The following is a 19,280-nucleotide window of genomic DNA, read 5'->3' as shown; positions in this document are numbered from 1 at the left end:
ATTTACATTAAATGCAGTCAGTAAATATATGAATTAATTAAAATATCAAGCAATAAAATAAATAAATTGAATAAGAATTAGTTATTTATGTCATAAAACGAAAGCAAAAATCAGAAAGAAGCGAATTTAAAATTAACATATGATTTATCATTTAAAAAATCGTTAACTGTATAATAACACCCTAAGGTTAATAATGTTTTCAAGTTCTTTTTAAATAAAAATAATTACTATCAGTATCAGGCTTTGTTTCGATCCGAACCAGGGCGTGGCTCGTGCCGGTCGCGATAAGTGCAGTATCGTGTTTATACATCATTGTATGCAAGTAGCGCTCCGAAGGTCACGGACTACTTTGATGCGAAGACGGAAGATCGAGCTGCTTTCAGAGGCTTGGAGTCCAGGGAAATAATAGCTATCCTTAAAATACATAAATAAAGTCCCTATAAACAGTGGTGCTGTAGGTACATATGTGAAAACAGCATTGCCTTGACGAGCAGTACAAGTTTGTGAACACATCCGCGGTGAGGGCACTGGCGACCTGGACTCAGCCCTCAGCTTGGACGCAGAACGGCACTTACTCCACTTTCGAACTTCCAAATAAATAAAAATGATTAAGTTTTACAATTCGGCCGGGACTGTTTTTTATAATCACCATGACAAGCGGGCAGCAGTTCTGGTGTTTTGTTCTTAAACTTTTGTTTTTATTTTATATTGCCCTTATAGGCAGACGACCATACGGCCCACCTGATGGTGAGTGGTTACCGTCGCCCATGGACTTCAGCAATGCCAGGGGCAGAGCCAAAGCGCTGCCTACCGTTGAATACTCTCCACAAGCCTCGTTTGAAGAAGGACATGTCATAGCGCTCGGGAAACACCGTGGAGGGGAGCTCATTCCAAAGCCGGATGGTACGTGGCAAAAAAGATCTCTGGAAACGCACTGTGCATGAACGCAGTCCAGTGGCTCCAGGTAGTATGGATGAATTTTACTCCGATGGCGGGCGGTGCAATAGTAAAAAAGAGATGATAGATTCATCTCAAACAATTCCTTTGACATTTTCACAAACTCATCCACGGCTCGAATGTTATGTACACCATCTATTTATACTCTGTGAAAATGCAATCTGATAGACGAGCTCACGGTTCATATCTTGGATGTTTCGAATTTAGGTTAGTCTATAATTATATCTAGTTAAAATATTCAATAATTAGTTTTTGTATATTTATGCTTTTAAATTGTGAGTTAGAGCGATGCTGCACAAGCAACACGTCGGTCCGCAAGAAAGTTGAAGGAGGTTAGTGTGGAGTAGGAATGAATACTACCTCATTATGACACATCCGTGCGTTGCGTTGCGTTGTGTTGCGTCGTTTCAATTGTAGTAATAAAACGATTGTCCTGTTCTGTTCTTCAAACCCGACCGGGTGAGAGTTTCGTGGCAGAACATGCGAGGGCACGACGCGCCCCGTCGCTCTGAACAAGCACATTTACAAATTCGCGGCTTCATTTACAAACTACAATACTATCCTTCTTTAATATCAATCGCAACAATACTGACAACGTATTATATTATATTATTATATAATATTGCGAATACTCCACATAATCTCGGTAGCAATTGTTAGCGCCACAATCATGTAACGTACACAACACACGGCCGGAATGCTAACATTCCCAACCAATGCATACATATTAGTATGACGATTGTGCTCTGTAATTAATTACAATGAACAAATACCGCACATTAGTGTTGAGTTATCGTCTCAAACATTTACGATTGCATTGTGCTCGAGGGAACCCCAACTCCTCGCAGCTGGTAGAGCGTGTCGCCTCCTACACGGAACGAGCCATGTGCTTACCGGTCGCACACTGGAGCAGTGTCCTATCTAAACAGCATCTTGGGGGCCAAACAACTTCATTGTTGAGAGCGTTCGTCCAGCTTCGGTCTCTGTGGGGAAGTAGTCTCCTCGCGGTAATGGTGACGGAGGATGGGTCGACACGACGACGGCTGCGGTCCGCGCTGTCGTCGCTGTAGAAGCAACGCGGTCGGCGGTGCATGGTGTCGGACTCCGCAGGCTAGTTGTAACCAAGCGGGGTATCTTAGGATAACAACGACATTGCCCCGGCGGTCTGACGGGCTGTCATAACGGCAAAACCCACGTCGTTGGTCGTCTTAGATAGCTTCGACGATACGTCGGTCAGGTGTCCTCGGGGTGGCGCCGCCAGTCTGGTTGTACTGCTGACCACGGGAACCACTTTTCTTGGGTTCTAACCTCGAGTGAAGATCGAACTTCTATTGGTAGTAAAGTGCAAGGGGAGTCGTTTGGTGAGTAGGACTCTAAAAATATCCTTGATGCTGCGTTCTACTCTCTACATCTGAAGACCGTCAAGACCCACAAACCCACTCCCCCTAAGCGCGGAAACCTCGTATATAGTTCAGCACCTCGATCAAACAAAAAAGGAAAAAAAAGGAACGTACGAATTGAACGATCGCCAGCGCCACAAACCCGTTACGGTATGTCTTGCGTTACTTAACAGACGCAGTATTTTTAGCTGCATGATCGGTCACATATCACATCACATCACATTCTCTCATGTAGTAGGTCTGAAGGTTGAAGCCCTTGTGACGTAATGTCCCAGAGCGAAGGGCAGCCTCGACGTTCGGTCCTCTCTGAGATCTTGTAACTAATCTAACGATCTAAAACAATGAGAAATAAGTAAATGAAGTTATGTGTCATACTGTAATTATCAAATGGCTAGACAGGGACTAATTATTATTTATAGGATACTAATATCAAAATTAAGAATAATAGAACAGAGAACTCTCGCAGGCAATGTTAATCCAAGTATTACAGCCTCCAAAAACACATCTCCAGCTTCAAACAGTAGGCAACATAAACAAGAATAAAGCACGAAACGCGCAGAATTTAACGAATTTTATTTTCTATTACCCAACGAACATTACATGTAACAATATAGTCAAGTTGAGCAATAAATCGGCGAAAGTGTTGTGAAAGAAATAGCGTGTCCGTCCGCTGCGAAATTAGGGCTTTATTTTATACCGGCGTCCGACGTCGGCGTACAGACGTGCCGACCTACTGGATGCTCTGTGTCCATTGTTATTGTGTACATTGTGTACAAAACGCACACCGATATCATACGCTCCTTCCTAGTGGACTGGTTAATTCACTTCAAAATCAGTATTGTACAAGTATACCACTTTATTATCGAAGATAAGAGTCGCGATCATTGTACAGAGTAAATGTACTTTGGACTTACAATGTGTGGATATAAAGATCGTATAGCTCGACGGAGATTACCAATGAAGGAAGGCAAAAGGAACAGAGGCTCGTCCACAGCCACTTGAAGCTTTGAAACTGATATCCCAGTAATGTGCTTAACATCAGAATTGAATAAGAAAACTTCAAGAGTGGCATTAAGCAAAAGCTTTAAGAAGATGGTGGGATCTACCATTTGATTTATATGATCATTGAGATAGACCCTGACAGTACTAATGCTTGCTACACCGTAGCAAGTGTAGCTATCGACACAGCAGACCGCGGTTGCAGTACGCAGCGAGCGATCGATCCGGGAACACCTAACCACAATATGTTTTTGAACAAATTGCATAGAACACACCAAGATAAATGTCATGATATTGGTTGTCCTCTTCCACGTAAGGCGGATCGTTGTAGCGACTCGGAGTGGTGGGGTCCATTATCCCGGCGACGGCTCCCATCGCACTGGCGGCGCGTCGACCTATCGACGATCATTTATCGCTCTCTCTAACAATGAACCCCTAAACTAATAACCTTTGTTTTAAGCAAAACAAAACGGTGTCTTCCGGAAAATTTTATAAAATACTTTATATTAACTATATAAAACATTAAGTTGAAAGTTGCTATACGAACTTTCCATTAGCTTTACGTTTTTGTTGTATTTAAATTGTTACTTGCTTGATGTTAGATGGTAGTCAGGCTTGTGAATGCCTGGCAGACATATATACACTTTCATATGAAAATGTACAAGACATCTGTAACACGAAAATCACATAATTAATTGGGATACCTACTGGATAATACGTATCAAATAATTATTACAATATTTTTGATGTTCACGTATGTATTTTTTTAAAAGCTTTTAAAATGTATGTACATATTTGTTATGTGAATTCATTTGTCATTTAGGTAAACTATATCTTATTTGATAAGATAATAGTTCATTAGTTGTACACAGCTAGAATACTTTCTTTGCTGAATATAATAAACAAGTGAGCCCGTTTAAAACCTGACCTGCATCTCAACAATTACTACTGCTTTTGTTCTAAGTAGCCTGAAATAGACTTTTAGACAATATTATATAACGAAACTAGACATGAGAAGGTTACTCCTCGGCATGTTTATGTTTAACAGGATTGATTTGGTTGTAGGAACTTACTTTACCAATGATACCATATATGTAGGTGTACTAGACAGACGCGGCTCGCGAACAATATCCCCGCTATTAGTGTACCGAATGCGGGTAAACCAGCTCTTTTAAATCAGATTATGTAATTTTAACAAACAAAGCTTTATTTCTGTCGAGCTACACTAGTCGACCCACAATTACACAAATTATTTAAATCGCTATTGACAATTATCTGAGGTGTGGGTGCTCTTGTCTTACTTTATGCAATGGATATTGAGTGCGTAACGCGAATTGCTTTGTTGTGTGCTCCCAGACGACACGCACTGTACATCTCTGGTGGGACGCGAGTATGGCAAAGACAGTGACGTGGTCTACGGACGTTCAGACTTTATTTCAGTTTCAGTTCAGTCGGTCATTTCATTTGTAAGCCTTGTCTTCTATACCAATCTTCCTCCGTGCATACCGTATTTCTAAGTGCTGAGGGTGGTGACCTTTACGGAGGACTTTTGTTAAGACTATGTTCCTCCATTCATTCCTGTTCTCCGCGCAGTGGATAGCGACATACCAGTAACTGGTTTTAAATGATGATCTCGCAGTGACAGGACGAGCTACGTACGTAGGTGTCCACGGCTCAACACGCAGGTGCGCGACGCACACACGCGGGGTCTAAGCAAAACTAATTGTTGGTATCGAGGAGCATTTGTAGCGCTTTTCGATTTATGCACGAGTCCTCGTTAAATTCAAAATACTTTAGGTTTCCGCTTTGACGCTCCGCCTCCTCGCCCCGCGCCCGCCACCTCAAGCAATAAACCGGCTGAACAAACATGACGACGAGAAAAAAATATATTTCGTAGCTTCGATATTAGCATGTCAAAGCGATACGCGTATGGAATATGAAATGGGATGCGCTTGAATAGACTGGAGCTCTAGCTCGACAGAGGCTTGCAGTTTTGTTTTAATTGATTGTGTCCAAAACGTGAGCCCCGGCAGGAGTAGGAACTGTTCAATCGAGCCGTAGCACTCATGAACAGCTTTTTGAAAATGTGAACTAAGGATGATGAAGTGTCCATAGCGTCGAGCGCCGAGAGAAGAGAGTGTCGAAGTCTAGACTAGAAATACACGATAAATGAGTGTCTTGGCATTTTGCCATTACATATGTATTTAGTTAAAATGCATTAACATAAAAATGTCAAAGCGCATTCGTCTCATAAAGTTCGTTTGCTAGATGACCTAAAAACCAATGGGTCGCGAGCCGGCGACGCACACTGTCGGTCCAGCTTTACACTCTAGTCTGGTACACACATGACCCAGGTATTGAGTTAGGCTCTAATAGAACTTTTCAAAAGTTTGTATTGTTTGGATTCTATTTAATAACACATAAGCTTAAGAGAAAGCTGTACGCGTTAGATGCACAGATAATGTGTTCAGGTAGATTATGTATATATAGATTATGTATCGTGTCTCTTTAGACCGAAATATTTCAAACATGTTTTTACATGAGCTATTTTTTATTGCTTAGGTGGGTGGACGAGCTCACAGCTCACCTGGTGTTAAGTGGTTACTGGAGCCCATAGACATCCACAACGAAAATGCGCCACCCACCTTGAGACATAAGTTCTAAGGTCTCAAATATAATTACAACGGCTGCCCCACCCTTGAAACCGAAACGCATTACTGCTTCACTGCAAAAATAGGCAGGGTGGTGGTACCCACCCGCGCGGACTCACAGGAGGTCCTACCACCAGTAGGCAGTGGCAATTCAGTGACAATTCCATCTGTCACGTGGGTCAAATAGTATTTTAATGAGAATTTGTTATTATATAGATGGAATGTGAAGTACATATAGTACATAAAATATAGTACATATGTATAAAGATCATTCAAATTAGATAAATGGGTTTCAAAATATCGCTTAGTAGACTTGGGCCGGCTTTAAAAAATTAGAAGGTGGAGCGAAGATCCCAGGAGGCTTCGATAAAAATGAACACACCCCAGTACACGCGTGCACACCTCAGCGCACCGGCAGACAATACATCCAGCCGCGAGCACCACAATAGCTCCGTGCGCATAAAACGATCTACCCTCATTTCCGTACATTTCCGTGGGAGTAATTGCACAAACGTACGCGATGCGTCGGCCGGTGCGGGGGCTCACTAATGAACCTCTCACGAGTTGCTCCCGGAGAGAGGGTTGTTAAAAATTTTCGGTATACGATTACCGTGACACAGCACGACGTACTCAGAAGGATTTCATAAATATTGGTTTGAGTAATTTAGGTAGAATTTATTAAAGAAACACTATTTTTCTTTGCTTATTACAAGTAAACAGAGATACAGGTTGAACATAGCCGTACGGTCTAGCCACCAAAAGCATATATAAATATACAATTAACGGTCAGTTATAGCAAATGCAATTACTTATGTTGGCGGTGCATCTATTAATTAAAGAAAGCATCTTGGACTCACAACGAAGTGTTGATTTTTTTTGACGTGACAACGTCTTATAATCCGATGGAGCCGGCTGCACGCACGAAAAAACATGACTCATGCGGCGTTACCTCGCTCTGAGGCGTTCCATTTAAGGCTTGCAGTGCAAGCGAGAGCGCGCAACGAGCGACAAAGAGGTATAATCAGCCTCAGCGTTCGGCAGCGTTCGACATCTGTCTCTCTCCTACTTGAGTGAGCGATGCATCCGCGTGGACAGCTGCTATACAATAATACATTTACATGTTTTCGTCAAGTATGAAGTTCAGTGAAAAGTTAATGTGGTGTTAATTGTTTATAGCAACGATAATTGCGATAATTGAAAAATGAAACCATTCCATCTGTATTTTCTTATGACGTTGTCACGTTCAACTATCGTCAGTAAACCGACTTTACAGACAACCGATTTTTTATTGCTTTCATAAGTGAATGATCTCACGGCCCACCTGATGTTAAGTCGTTACTGGAGCCATCACATAAATGCCGCCACCCACCTCGAGACATGAGTTGTAAGGTCTCACTTTTAACAGTGCAACGGCTGCCCCACACTTTAAACCGAAACGCATTACTGCTTCACAGCAGAAATAGACAGGGCGGTTCAATTTAATGAGTCGCTCGTGCACTTTGCACTAATTCAAATTAAGCTTTCTCTGCTTAGTAATGCTGTGGCCAGTTCGCATGTTCACAATATCGCCTCAGTGCATTTAGGGTTCTTTTGATAACGTTTGTGTGAGTGTAGAGCAACTTAACTACAAGTCAGAAGGCGTGACGCTTTTCGTTTATTTAGTCTAACTTCTCTCTAAGTAGTTCATGGGCGTTGAATGACCATCAAGAGCCAAGACCATCCACCACTACTTAGCAGAGTCCAGAGCCGTGAAACGGAAGAACCGGATGAGGTTATGTGTGCATGTAGGGCGGTTGGCTGTCGGTTCGAGACTGGTTATGTACGGTAGATATGCAGACGAGTTCTAAGGACACGTGATATTAAGAACCACTAGAGCCCATCGACTACTACTACTACTACTACTACTACTACTACCACTACTACAAAGTGGTTGCCTCCGACAATTTTCACACAAGAAGTCGTCGTGGCCTAAAGTATAAGATGCCAGTTGAATTCCTATCGAGCAGTGTCGCTGTGCCGGTGTCCTAATGCCAAAGGAAATACGCATTTCACAAATATTCACGAATGACTTCCACGGTGAAAGAATAATATCGTATGCGGAATATAATGCGTAATTATTGGTAGTGGGACGTCTTGTGATTCCGCACGGGTAGGTACCACCGCCCTGCCTATTTCTGCCGTGAAGCAGTAATGCGTTTCAGTTTGAAGGGCGGGGCAGCCGTTGTACTGTAAAACCTTAGAACTGTAGACCTTAGAACTGTCAAGGTAGGTGGCACTTAGATTGTTGATGTTTATGGGCTTTTGTAATCACTTAACACCAGATGGGCCGAGGTCTCGTTCACCAGTGTAAGCAATAAAAAAATAAGGCTGGGACTCTTTAAAATTATCCGTACTCCACAGGCAGGAATGCAGTTGTACGCGGCAGAAATACCAGAGCAGAGCTGGGTTAATGGAAAATTGCTCCTGCCTGTAAAAAAATTCAGCCCGAACTTAAAGTGGGAAATAAGGGATTATAAATAAGACGAAATCTAAGGAAAGCAGAAAGACGAACTAATTACGGGTATTCGTAGTTGAGAAGGTCCGGATCGCATATGTACATGTCCTTGTATCATGATATCGGTAGCCAGACAGACTGTTGACGTTACGAGCCTCTGACGCAGTTAAGGCTCAAGAAATAAACAGCAACGCAGCTACAAATAGAAGAACCGAACAAAGTTAACTATAAAAGAATTGTAACTAACTATTTTTAACTAGAACGGCTATCACGACTCATTAGTGTCCTCTAATTGGAAGTGAAGTGAGCGACAGTGTCTGGAGTCCTCGCTACTTGACGCGTCCTTACCAATTTGTACTACAATTAAACAATTACTGAAGTACCAGCTTTACGGTTACGTCAATGACAAGAGGACGCTGAAGAAAAAAAGATGGAAAATTGTACAATTTTTAGGATATTAGTAACATATAACGCAAATAATTATCAGATATGATGTAAATATAATACAATCTGCTTAACAGAAGGATCGAAGATTAATTTATTATAAGACGCGCCAAATAACCTCGGCTTTATTCGGTGGCCTTGGTCCTAGTGTTGTCCGTGGACAGTCGTAACCACTTCAAAATAGGTTCGCCGTAGGTTCGTCAGTCCTCTTTGGAGATAAAACATTATAAATCTGAGAAAAAAATCCGCTAAGCTCATTTGAGGTAAGGAATGTATTTATTGAGTATTTTGCAAAATGACGAGTGCAAATGTGACAATCAACAACAGTAATGACACACAAAGACGACCAACCAATCGAATGACGGTTTGTTTTACTTGAAGTTGCAACGTCATAGGTTCAACCTATTATTGTGTGCGGCTGAGCCTCCAGTTCAGTTTTACTTCATCTATAATTTCCAGTTCGAGTAGTGATAGCGACTGTAATATGTAATGTGATGTTTCTCACAGTTGAAGTTTGTATACAATGTACAGAGTACGGAATGGCGATACGCATAATTGTTTCACGGCAATAATGGGCGGCATGCTTCCGTATTTGTAATTATTTCAGTACATCACTTTAAACATAAGTTAAATAAGAAAGTGAGATGTCAGATCGTTAAGAAAAAGGACAACTCAATCCGGCCAATACTGTGTTGGATTCGCATGTTTATCAAGAAACATGTGCCGAAGCGTTCACCAAGAAGTAAGAAGTACCCTCCGTGGTTTTCTTGCGACTTAATTAAACTTCTTAAGGAAAAACTGACGAGCTAAGAAATTAAATAAAAACCCTTTGGATAAATTATCTTTCGAGTTGGCCAAAAAGCAAGCCCAACGCCTTTGGTTACATGCTACAAAGACTACATTGCTCCTCTCGAATCAAGCTTACGATACAGCCCCAAACTGTTTAAGTCTTTTATCAAAAACAAAAGAAGAAGCGGAAGCCTCTTCCCTGCACGGATGACTCTGGAGGACAGGAGTGCCTCGAACGGCAAGGATATTTGCAATCTCTTTGCCCATAGCTTCTCTTCCGTATACAATAGTAGTTCTTTGCCCTCCTCGGCCCTTCACGCTGCAAAATTATTAAATAATTACTTGTCGGTTATCCAATTTGATGACGCACATGTACTTAAAGCTTTAAAAAAACTTGATCTGAATAAGGGAGCTGGTTCGGATGGCCTTCCTGCAGTATTTGTTTCTAGATGCACTACAGTACTTGCTTGCCCGTTGCGTCTTATATACAACAAATCGTTAATAACCGGTGTTTTCCCAAGCGATTGCAAGCTGGCGTTGATTGTTCCTTTGCATAAGGGCGGCCCGAAGGATCTTATCAGGAACTACCAACCTAATTAAATTCTTGTTGTATTTGCGAAGTTTTTGAGCAATTTCTCCACCCGATTTTGGCTTGGCGTTTCAAAAATCTAATTAGCCCTCATCAACATGGTTTCACGAAGTCTAGATCTACGTCAACAAACTTGACATCTTTCATTAACGAAATTGCTGTTGAGGTCGACGGGCGCTCGGCTGTTGATGCTGTGTACACCGATTTTAGCAAAGCGTTTGATCGCGTGAATCACAGAATCCTTTTGCAGAAGCTCTCTGATAACGGCATCGCTGAGCCATTGCTGAGCTGGTGTGCATCGTATCTTTCGGCCCGGCAATCAATGGTCGTAGCGTCGGGTTTTTTTTTGACCCTTTCTCGACACCCTCTGGCGTGCCACAGGGATCCCATCTCGGTCCTCTATTTTTTAATATATTCATAAATGACATTGGTGATTGCTTTCACCACTGCAGACATTATCAGTTTGCGGATGATTTGAAGATTTTCAGGGTTGTAAATTGTGCGTCGGATATGATATTCCTGCAGAACGACATTGACCGCCTGGTTTCATGGTGTTCACGCAACAATATGGACCTCAATCCGGCCAAATGCTATTCAATTAATTTTTCCAGAAGAAAAACTAAAACCTACTACAACTACACTATAAACCATAGCATCATAAAAGAGGTCGATAGTATTAGGGATCTCGGTGTAGAAGTCGACAGAGAATTAAGATTTCACGTCCATATTGAGAAGATCTGCTCGAAGGCTTTCAAGTCCCTCGGCTTTGTTTGCGGAACAGCAAGGACTTTAGCAGACCGGAAACAAAAAAAATACTTTACAACTCTTACGTTCGTAACACCCTGGAATACTGCGTGTCACTTGGAACCCTTTTTACGACGTGTACAAAAAGAAGTTTTCCAAAAGCGTTTTCTGTGGCCCCTTGCTTTCTCCTGCAATGTTGCTAAAACCATTCAGAGTTATCCGGCGAGATTGAAGTATTTCCACATGAGCTCTCTTTCGGAGCGGAGACGCACTCTCGATCTATTGTTCCTGCATAAACTTGTTAACGGAGAATACGATGCCCCTGATCTCTTATCTCTTCTGAACTTTAATGTGCCGCTGACGTCGACAAGGGCTTCGAAGTTGATGGTGTTCAGGGTTCCCAGATACTACACCAGCCTTGGTAAGAACGCGCCTCTCAGCAGACTGGTTGGGGAATTAAATAATTTGCATAACAAGTATTCTCTGGACGTTTTTGCTGGCACTGTTGACAGTTTTAGACGAGAAGTCTACAGTCTTGCTCAATGAGTTTTTTAAATTAAGTAAGTATTTGGAGGTAAATGTGTAATAATGTAAGGTCTTCATGTAATGTTATAATATATTGTTTTTTTTGTTTTTTTATACAACGGAACCGCTTTTTTTCAATGTATGCAGTCGGTGCCTGTAATTGTGTTAGCATTTAGTGTGAGATCAATGTATATGTTACCTGCAATGTTCTGTGATGATGTATAACATGTTGGTACCCAATAAATAAAATAAAATGAGATTGTACCTCGAATCTACGCCTTTAAGTAGTCTATCAATTTATTAGAAAATATATCGCTATTTTATATATTAAGGGGTTAGAAAGATGCGCATTCCTGTTTGGCACTACAACGTCAATGCGACAAGGCTACCAAGAAGTAGTCAGGTGGTGAGGTATCTCCTTCGATGTGATTCAAATGACACACTTAACTTGATTAAATTATCAAAGTTCAAAGAGCCGGCGTCCTCCTTGTGATGTCGCCGCGTCTTCTACAAATAACTTTCTCGGAGTTTTTAATTGAAAAACCGTTTTAAATTAGTAATTTTGTCATTGATTGAGTGGAGTTCTTGTTTGTTAATTATTTTAATGATTGTCTGAAGGACTTTTGATAATATTGATAAATATTGTACTTTTATTTGTTTGAAGACAGACGGGTATTGGCATTATCAATGCCAAGAATATACCTAGTTCGTTCCGGTTTACTTAGGAATTATTGCAAACCTCGTTCGAAGAAAGTCATATCATAGCGTTCAGGAAATTTCGTGGAGGGGAGTGGCATGTATCGTCTTTAGCTAAACACAGCGATACTTTACTTTCGTCTGCCCTTGCCCGTTATAGATTTTTATCTGTTTTAATTCTTTAGTGACCTATAATGTTGACGCCTTCGCCAAATCCATGAACAAATAACATCACTTCAAATGGTTTATTACATTTGTAGTTTGCATTCGTACGGTGCTGCAACTGCATTGATTGGTAGAAAATAAGTCAGAAATTAAACTTCATGAGATATATTTTCTGCAAGTTTCTTCGTAAATAAGTAACGTTATAGTACCTTATATACTACAACTGTTACTATTATCTATTACTAATTCGAGAAAGATACCGCGTGATACACATCATTTACGAATAAACTCCACACAGTCGAAATACATTTCAACAATCGTAGAAAGCTGCCCAAGATATCTTTGTAAATGATAAATTCACATATAAATTAAACCAAGGAATTAACGATCTTAAACATATTGATTTAAGATCTAAATCCGCGTGGAGCATCGGATGTACGTCAATCCGCGCGGTCGTACATTATTACGAGCTGTTAGCCAATTCTTGAGATTCGCGTATCTCACTCGTGATGTTCTGAGCTAAATAATGTACGTAGTACTAAGCGCCTTTAATCCGAACACTCTAAATCGAAGCTCTAGCTCATACAAACTAAATTCAAAATAATGGTCTTATTTTTATCAAAGAGAATGTATATTTTTTTTGAAATAGATGGACGGGCGGTTTCACCGTTCAGCTGGTTCTACGTAGGCATCGCAGTGCGGGTGAGACCTCTAACTTAAGAATCTCTCTCTTAAAATTAAAACTCGATCTCATTATTTCAGAAATACTTCGAGGAACAAGCAGATTCGTAGTTCGAGGTGAACGCGCGGGCTGTTCACGTAAACTGTTTTTTTTTTCGTACCTATGCTGATAGCCTTGAGAGGCTATTTCAACTTCGCCTTGACTTATAGGTGAGCTCATGAGGCTCAAACCGGGAGTGTTCTAACACTGGCCCTAGCAAAAGCAGTGCTTCGCAGAATCTACCACCTGATCGTAAACGCGACCCTCTGAGAAGATCCGGCGAGAAAATCAGTGGGCTATGTTTATAGGTTAATTTACTCGTCCAGTCCAGACGAGTTCGGCGAGGACGGTGACTGAGGGAACTGAGGAGAACGGACAGCTACTACAAATGAATCAAGGGAATATGACTATAAGTTACTGTGCCGTGACGATAGCTCAGACACTGTTATCAATATGAGATCATCAACTTTAAGACTATCGTTTAATTAAAATATATTAAAATTTTCCGTGGCTATAGCTGGTACCCAAAAATTTAACCTCAAAAATACCCTTAAGTCAAATTTTGTTATGGAAAGCAAGCTTATCTGTAAAATAATGTTAACGGATGCTGTCTCCAAACTTATCCCTCTCCGTTCTCGCCAAATAAACTTTAAATTAACGAATCATTTCAGGTTTCAGATAAAACGAGCCCTCGAGTTTTGTATTTATATCTTTGTTCTGGCGGGTTATCCTCAGTCTTGTTCAATCCGTCTGTAGTTAGCGCAATTACACGAGGCTGGGTTGCGGCGCGGCGGCGGCTCTTCGCAGGACGATCGCCTTGGGCGAGGGGGGGACGAGGCAGTGGGGGGCGGCGTAGCATGGACGTACAATTTGTTCGATTATAGGAGCACATTTATGTGTAAATATTAATGCGTAGTCGATTTGCATGTATATTAATACTTTCTACTATAGGCTTATGGTACTTGTGTGAGCGGGAAGGCGTCGTAGCAATGAGAACTTAACTGACTTTAATGCGTTTTATTCGGTGAGACGAGAAATATAATATTTGTATGCGCGTGCGAGCAGAGCTGCGTAGGTTCAATCTTGGAGTAGTTTCGTAGCGCACTGCGCTCTCAGCGGCCGACTGGGAGCAGGTTCCTCTGCGCGTTACCCGCTCTCGTCCCCGCAAACCGCTGTCGCCTGGACGGGTTTTGTGCTAGTGGTGGCCGCACACACGACTAATGATGTGCCGCCACACGACCCTCCTTGGAGTCTGGAAGACCTGGAAAACTTTGGAATTTGATTATGCGCCCTGACCTTGTTGTTCTAACAGGGCGTTGACCATCAGGGTTTTTAATCGCCGGCTCCGGTGCTATTACCATGGTGCTGGTTGAGTCCGTTGTGATGTAGGCAGGCTTTACGCGATCAATAGAGACCTTCATTGGTCCTCTATTTAATTCTCTAATCTAAATCTAATTAAAACAGTGAGGGTCTTATCGGACCTGGCAAGCACACGATATGGGCCAGTGTACGGCGGATCTAGCGAAGCTCGTAAAGCGTCTTTTCTTATGAAAACGTTCTTGCACGTCTTTAGATCATCGTGTACGAATATAGATGTTGAAGAGTGTCGCGATGCTGCCTGAGGTCTCAGTAATGCCATGTGCTTCCTGAGTTGTGAGACGAAGTATGATGGTGTCAACTGATCAGCTTTGGGTGTGTGTAGAAACTCGCCAGGTATCCGCAGAGGCTCGCCGTAAACCAATTCAGCAACGGAGCAACGAAGATCTTCCTTCCCAGCCGTTCTTATTCCAAGCAAAACAACAGGTAAAATGCTCGTCCATCTCCGCTCGCCATGTGCCATGATCGCGGTCTTTAGGGTACGATGGAATCTCTCCACCATTCCATTCGCAGATGGGTGATATGCGGTTGTGTGGCATAGCTGCATCCCGCATAGGTTTGTGAGAGCTTTGAACAAATGGGATGTGTACTGGCGACCCAAATCCGTGGTTACTCTTTCCAGAGAACCGAATCGTGAGATCCACATATCATAAAAAGCTTTTGCTACCGTTTCAGTCGTGATATCATATAGTGGCATTACCTCTGGCCATCTTGTGAACCTGTCTACTGCTGTAAGACAGTACTTGTAGTCATTCGAAGATGGTAGCGGTCCAATCAAATCAATGTGTACGTGGCTGAAACGTGATTGCGGTAACTGGAAATCACCCAACGGAGATGAAATATGCCTGTGGATCTTCGATTTCTGACAGGCTTCGCAGGCCTGAGTCCAAGTGCGACAATCTCGTCGAGCTGAAGGCCAAATAAACCTACTCGTTACCATCTTGGTTGTCGCTTTCGTACCAGGGTGACTCATGGTATGAATTGAGTTGAAGACCTGCCGACGCAACTCCTTTGTTCCAAAAGGACGAGGCCTCGACAGAGTGACGTCACAGTATAAAGTAACGTTCGTTCCAGGTATAGGTATCTGTTCCATCTTTAACGAAGAAGATGAGCGCTTTGAGAGGAGTTCCTGGAGTTCGTCGTCATTCTCCTGTGAACGAGCGAGCTGTTGTAAGTCCGGTGGCGATGATACGGCTTCAATGCGCGTCAAAGTGTCCGCAGGTATATTATCTTTCCCCGATATAAACCTTATGTCTGTGGTGATTGAGACACGAAATCGAGGTGGTTAAACTGTCTGGGCGAGCACTTCTGGCTATCCTGATTAAAGGCGTATGTGATAGGTTTATGATCCGTATAAATGACGAAGTGTCTGCCCTCAACCATAAAACGGAAATGTTTAACGCTCTCGTATATAGCGAGCCACTCTCGGTCATAGGCGCTGTACAGCTGCTGAGCTTTTTTAAGTTTCTTCGAGAAGAAGGCGAGTGGTTGCCATTGTCCTTCCACTGACTGCTATAGCACCGCGCCCAAGGCAGAATTTGAGACATCTGTCACGAGAGCGAGCGGCGCGTTCATGGCTGGGTGAGCGAGGAGAGTACTTCTAGCTATACTTGCTTTACAGGTGTTGAAAGCTTCGAGAAATTCCGGCGTCCAGTAAATGGGTGTGATCCTTTGACCTTTGATCCCGACAGCATGCCATGGAGAGGTGCTTGATCCGCAGCAGTGTTTGGAATGAAACGCCGATAGAAGTTTAACATTTCAAGGAATCTACGTAAACTGCTAACGGTTTTTGGAGGAGAAAATTCCTTTATAATGGCTACCTTGTCTTCCAATGGGCGTGTACCGTCTGCGAAAATGTGGAATCCGCGAAAATCCATCTCGCTTTGGCCGAACTTGCACTTTCCTTCGTTGATAACGAGGACATAGTCTTGCAGGCGCTTGAAAACTTTTTCCAGGTGTTCCAGGTGTTCGGATCTGCTTCTAGAAAAGACTAAAATGTCGTCAATATACGAGAAACAGCAGTCCAGGCCTCTTAAAACTTCTTCAAGGAACCTCTGGAAAGTTTGAGCTGCGTTCCTAACTCCAAAAGACATAAATGGGAATTCTATCAATCCGAATGGGGTTGTGATAGCGGTCTTCGCGATGTCTTCGGGAGCCACGGGAATTTGATCATAGGCCCGAACGAGGTCAATTTTTGTAAATATTGAGCTACCCGCCAGCCTGTGTGCATAGTCCTCTATGTGCCTGATGGGGTACCTGTCAGGTATTGTGCGTGCGTTGAGTGCGCGATAATCCCCACAGGGTCTTCATCCATTCTTCTTAGGTGCCAGGTGTAACGCCGATGCCCAAGGTGAGTCTGAAGGTCGCGCTGTACCATCCCGAATCATATCGTCGAACTGCTCTTTCGCAATCTTGAGACGGTCAGGAGCCAGGCGTCGCGGTCTGCAAAATACTGGAGGGCCAGGTGTTGTATGTATGTAGTGTATTATAGTCGAGTGCTTGATCTCTCGGAATATTCCAGAAGGCTTAGTTAAGTCAGGGTATTTAGATAAAAGTTTATGAAATTCTGTAGTACCTGATATCGCCTTGATGCTATGTTGTTCACACCCACGAACGATGCCGGTTGTTGAAAGGGTAGTCACGTTGTCAAGCAACCGTCCGTTCTTGCAATCTACGAGTAAACCATAATGTGAAATAAAATCAGCTCCGATGATTGGTCCGTTCACGTTGGCAACTACAAAATTCCAGGTGAAGTCGCGTCGCAACCCTAGGTCCAAATGTATAGATAAGGTTCCGTAGGTGTTGATAACGCTTCCATTAGCAGCGGTGAGCTTGTAGTCCGCGGGTTCCCGTGACTGACGCAGAAACCGACGTGGCAGTACGCAAAGATCCGAGCCGGTGTCGATTAAGTACTGCACCTTTGTCTTCCTGTCAGTGACAAAAACGCAACTAGTAACACTCTGGCAGTCGTCCGTCGCTTCTACGAACTGCCTTGTAAGTTTCCCTTATAGTTGCAGGGAGTTGTGCACTTCCTGGCCTTGTCTCCGAAAGTGTTGTGGTACCAGCACACGCCTGGCGTCCGGCTTCGGCTCCTTCTCCTCGCGCGGTAGCCGTCACGCGATACAGAACGGCTGCGACGATTCAAGTTTATTTGAGCGATCTGCTGTTGCAACTCTGTCTTAACTCGTGACGCAATCATCTCGTCGAGGCGCTTCACTAAGCCATCGAAGCTACTGGAACCGGCGGCCGCACTCGCAACTTGTTGTAACGGCGCCGGCGTCACGACCTCGTATATCTTGTCTGCTAGCTCCGCAACATCTTCCAAGGTGCCGATAGTATGCGAAACCATTATAGCTTGTACGTGAGGTGGCAAGCGGCTCGACCACATACTACGTAAAAATTCGTCTGAAACTTCGTTGGCGGCGAGAGTTTTTAAATGCCGTAAAAATTGCGACGGCTTCCTATCACCCAGTTCTTCATGGGAAAGCAACTGGGTGATTTGGTGCTCTCGTGAAATTGACAAACGCTTAATAAGTTCTTGTTTTAATTTTTCGTATTTGCCGGTAGCGGGTGGATTTTTTATGATATCTTTAATTTCGCGGATGTACCTCTGTTCCAGCTGCGAGATAATGTGGTAAAACTTTGTAGTATCTTCCTTGATACCGGATATTTGGAATTGTGCCTCCGCCTGCACGAACCAAACTTCGGGGTCTTCTGGCCAAAATGGCGGTAAGCGCACAGCTACATGGCTTACGACCGGATCCGATTCGACGTTTAATAAAGTTTCAGCGGCGGCCGCGGCGGCGTTATCCTTACTTCCTTGTGCCATTGTATCACGTCGGTGTCACCACTATGGTACCTACTTGTGTGAGCGGGAAGGCGTCGTAGCAATGAGAACTTAACTGACTTTAATGCGTTTTATTCGGTGAGACGAGAAATATAATATTGGTATGCGCGTGCGAGCAGAGCTGCGTAGGTTCAATCTTGGAGTAGTTTCGTAGCGCACTGCGCTCTCAGCGGCCGATTGGGAGCAGGTTCCTCTGCGCGTTACCCGCTCTCGTCCCCGCACATCGCTGTCGCCTGGACGGGTTTTGTGCTAGTGGTGGCCGTACACACGACTAGTGATGTGCCGCCACAGGCTTAATTTACTCAATAGCTACTATTAATGCTACATACTATATACTACATACTAGTATGTACCACTATAGTATTGTTTAGTGTTAGTGCGATTTGCAGATACAGTTAAGAGTATGGATTTTTTTCCTACCTATTCTAGTAACCTAGTAACTTCGATAGATTATACTAAATTCTCTGGATGAGTAGGTGAGCTCACGGGGCTCAAACCTGACAACGTCGCTAACACTAGCCCTACCAAGAACAGTGCTTCGCAGAATCTACCACCGGATCGGAAACGCAACGCGCTGAGAAGATCCGACGAGAAACTCAGTAGGTGACTGCAGACGACACTCCGACTGTCCTCAGGGACATGACAACCGTACGTACATACAGTGTGTGACGCGGCGATACTGATATTATGATGACAATACAAACGCGACATTGAACCGTCATAGTAGTTTTCATCTGAGACTGCTCGTGTTTATGATTCTTATTTTTATTGCATAAATGGGTGAATGAGCTCACAGCCCACCTGGTGTTAAGTGGTTACCGCAGCCGATAGACATCTACAAAGTAAATGCCGCCACGCACCATAAGATATGAGTTCTATGGT

General features: G+C 43.1%; 1 protein-coding gene across 1 annotated transcript; it reads right to left on the bottom strand.

Annotated features, from left to right (window-relative positions):
* Positions 1 to 17,087: 17,087 nt before the first annotated feature.
* LOC114247013 (uncharacterized) lies at positions 17,088 to 18,682 on the bottom strand. The gene has a single exon (XM_028179799.2). The coding sequence runs from the start codon at positions 18,378 to 18,380 to the stop codon at positions 17,532 to 17,534; it is 849 nt and encodes a 282-aa protein (XP_028035600.2). The 5' UTR covers positions 18,381 to 18,682; the 3' UTR covers positions 17,088 to 17,531.
* Positions 18,683 to 19,280: the final 598 nt, after the last annotated feature.

The sequence above is a fragment of the Bombyx mandarina genome, chromosome 03 (genome assembly GCF_030267445.1).
Source record: "Bombyx mandarina strain Sakado chromosome 03, ASM3026744v2".
Taxonomy (NCBI): Eukaryota; Metazoa; Arthropoda; class Insecta; order Lepidoptera; family Bombycidae; genus Bombyx; species Bombyx mandarina.
Note: the sequence above shows the minus strand (reverse complement) of the source record. Positions and strands in the feature narration are given on the sequence as shown.